Source organism: Sphaeroforma arctica (assembly GCF_001186125.1).
Source record: "Sphaeroforma arctica JP610 unplaced genomic scaffold supercont1.1096, whole genome shotgun sequence".
In the NCBI taxonomy this organism is placed as follows: domain Eukaryota; class Ichthyosporea; order Ichthyophonida; genus Sphaeroforma; species Sphaeroforma arctica.
The window spans coordinates 20,116-23,109 of NW_014039462.1; the positions used below are offsets into that span (position 1 = coordinate 20,116).

The 2,994-nt window shown below is 40.5% G+C and overlaps 1 protein-coding gene across 1 annotated transcript; it reads left to right on the forward strand.

Moving 5' to 3' along the window:
- Positions 1-265: 265 nt before the first annotated feature.
- SARC_09968 (hypothetical protein) lies at positions 266-2,919 on the forward strand (the record flags this gene model as incomplete). The annotated part of the gene is made up of 3 exons (XM_014296002.1): positions 266-361; positions 805-993; positions 2,743-2,919. 3 exons carry the CDS (start codon positions 266-268, stop codon positions 2,917-2,919), a joined length of 462 nt encoding a protein of 153 aa, XP_014151477.1.
- Between the last annotated feature and the right edge of the window lie 75 nt (positions 2,920-2,994).

Sequence of the window (2,994 nt, forward strand, 5' to 3'; positions counted from 1 at the left end):
CTCGACTAATTTGCCGCACAATAGGTCCTCCAACCACACATAGATACCCACACACACAATACTATAGCCATATGTATTCTAATATATCCGCATCCGCACACTATCCCTGTATATCCCATCTCCCGTGCTCATCCCTACTAGCTGACACGGTCTCACCGACTCTTATCCACAGCTCACTACCACCCGGCAACGTATTCTCGACTACTTTGCCGCACAACACGACATTGTGCGGGAGGATCATCTGATCTTTCAATTTGAGTTCAGTATGGCTCTGGGTAACGAGAAGAAGCTGTTGCAGCAACTGTGTTGGGAGATCGGCTTCAAGCCAGACAGGATTGCCCAATACGTCTCAGGCGAACAGGTGGGTCTTAGTACTAAAGGATGACGTGTACAAGTAACAGCCCTGGTGTGTCTGGGGAAGGTGTACTGTATGTTAGTACTAAGGGATGACGAGTACCAGTAACAGCCCTGGTGTGTCTGGGGAAGTATTGATTGCAGATGGTTCGCTTCGTATAGTGTGATTGTTGAGGTGTACTGTAAGTTAGTACTAAGTGATGACGGCTACCAGAATAGCCCTGGTGTGTCTGGGGAAGTATTGATTGCAGATGGTTTGCTTCGTATAGTGTGATTGTTGAGGTGTACTGTAAGTTAGTACTAAGGGATGACGGGTACCAGTATCACCCCTACTGACTCATAGGATGACTCATCTCTCGGTCTCTTCCCCTGTATTCCCACTGTGATAGCCTACGTGAGATCGGATTAACATAGACTCACATCCATTTGCCCCACCCCTCCGTCTCACAGCGCGAGATGCTGTTGAATTTCCCAGAGATGGAGTACTATCGAGACATTGTCTTTATGTTTAAGTTCATGATGACCCCCACATCGAGTGCTCTGCCGCCCATTCGACCGTACAACCAGAACCACGCAGATCTCACATGGCGCTGGAAGGGTGATAAAGAACCCGTGTGGGAGGTTAAGGCGTTTGAGCAGGTGTGTACGCGTGATATTTGAATACGTATATGTAGATGTGTGTTTGTATACGTATACGTAGATGTGTATTTGTATACATGTGTGTAGATGTGTTTTTGTATACGTATATGTAGATGTGTATTTGTATAGGTATATGTAGATGTGTATTTGGATACTTGTGTGTAGATGTGTATTTGTATACGTATATGTAGATGTGTATTTGTATACGTATATGTAGATGTGTATTTGTATACGTATATGTAGATGTGTATTTGTATACCTGTGTGTAGATGTGTATATGTATACGTATATGTAGATGTGTTTTTGTATACGTATGTGTAGATGTGTATTTGTATAGGAATATGTAGATGTGTATTTGGATACTTGTGTGTAGATGTGTATTTGTATACGTATTTGTAGATGTGTATTTGTATACGTATATTTAGATGTGCATTTGTATACGTATGTGTAGATGTGTGTTTGTGTGTTTGTATACGTATATGTAGATGTGTATTTGTATACGTATATGTAGATGTGTATTTTTATACTTGTGTGTAGATGTGTATTTGTATACGTATATGTAGATGTGTGTTTGTACGTATTTGTAGATGTGTATTTGTATACTTGTGTGTAGATGTGTATTTGTATACGTATATGTGATGTGTATTTGTATACGCATGTGTAGATGTTTGTTTGTATACGTATATATAGATGTGTATTTGTATACGTATATGTAGATTTGTATTTGTATACGTATATGTAGATGTGTATTTGTATGTATATGTGCAGATTGTTGTACTATAAATATGTAACTGCTTATATTGTGTCGGTATATATATACACTTTTTTTGTATACAATTATGTATACGTATATTGGCATAGATATATGCATATGCATATATGTAAATTTTGTTGTACTGTGGAAACGTGCTTGCTTATATAGTGCCGGTATGTATATACACTTTATATTTGCACACATATAATTGTACTATGAAGATATACTTGCTTGTCGTGCTGTGTGGCTCTGCGTGCATATACTTGTTTGGTATTTACGTATCGTGACTGGCGAGAACACATAAATTGATGCACTGAACTCGCACAGACTAGATCAATAGCAACGATCCCGTATGGGAAGTATGGTCATGTTTTTATATTTGTATGTGTATATGTACGTGTATATGCATGAGTATATGTACTGGTTTATGTACGTGAATATGTATGTATATATATACGTGTATACGCACGTGCATATGCATTTGTATATATACGTGTATATGCATGTGTATATGTGCGTGTAGATGTACGTGTCCGTCATCTTTATTATGCGTGGTTATATTTGTGAACATAGTAGGTAAGATACTTGGAGCGGGTGTGATAGTAAGGCTATGTACCTGCATGGTGCGGCGGGGTGCTCTGTTCGTGTAGGTATTTGCAAGTATAGTGAGTGCTTGCAGGAACAGCATGTCCTGTGAAGCATCCAACTCAGACGAGACTGAAGGGTCCCAGCGATTCAGTGTGAGGGACTTCCCTTAACACGCACAGAGAGAAGTATGACGAGGACTTATCTACACCTGTAGCAAGTATAGGGAGGACTTATTTGCACCCGTAACAAGTATAGGGACGACTTATTTGCACCTGTATACTATGTATGCATACGTGCTCGTGTATATATATATTATCTCCAAGGAGCAGCTCCGTACTGTTTCACGCTTACGCATACGTGTAAGACTCACCTCCCTGAACAATCTCTGCCAATCCTTTCACTGTCAGGTTCTGCTATGTACACCCCCTACCACGGACAAAGAGAAGGATAAGAAAGGTCTATGGGCACGTCTGATGAAGAGCATGTCCAAAGATCTGCGGGCAGGCCCGAGTGGTGCCGATCCTACCAGTCTACTCAACGCCACGGTGGAGGGAGAGGAGGATGTGCTGCATGTCAAGGTATAGTATTCAGTGTTGTTTATGGTATATGTATCTATATATATATATATATATATACGACAACACACAACAACACGACGA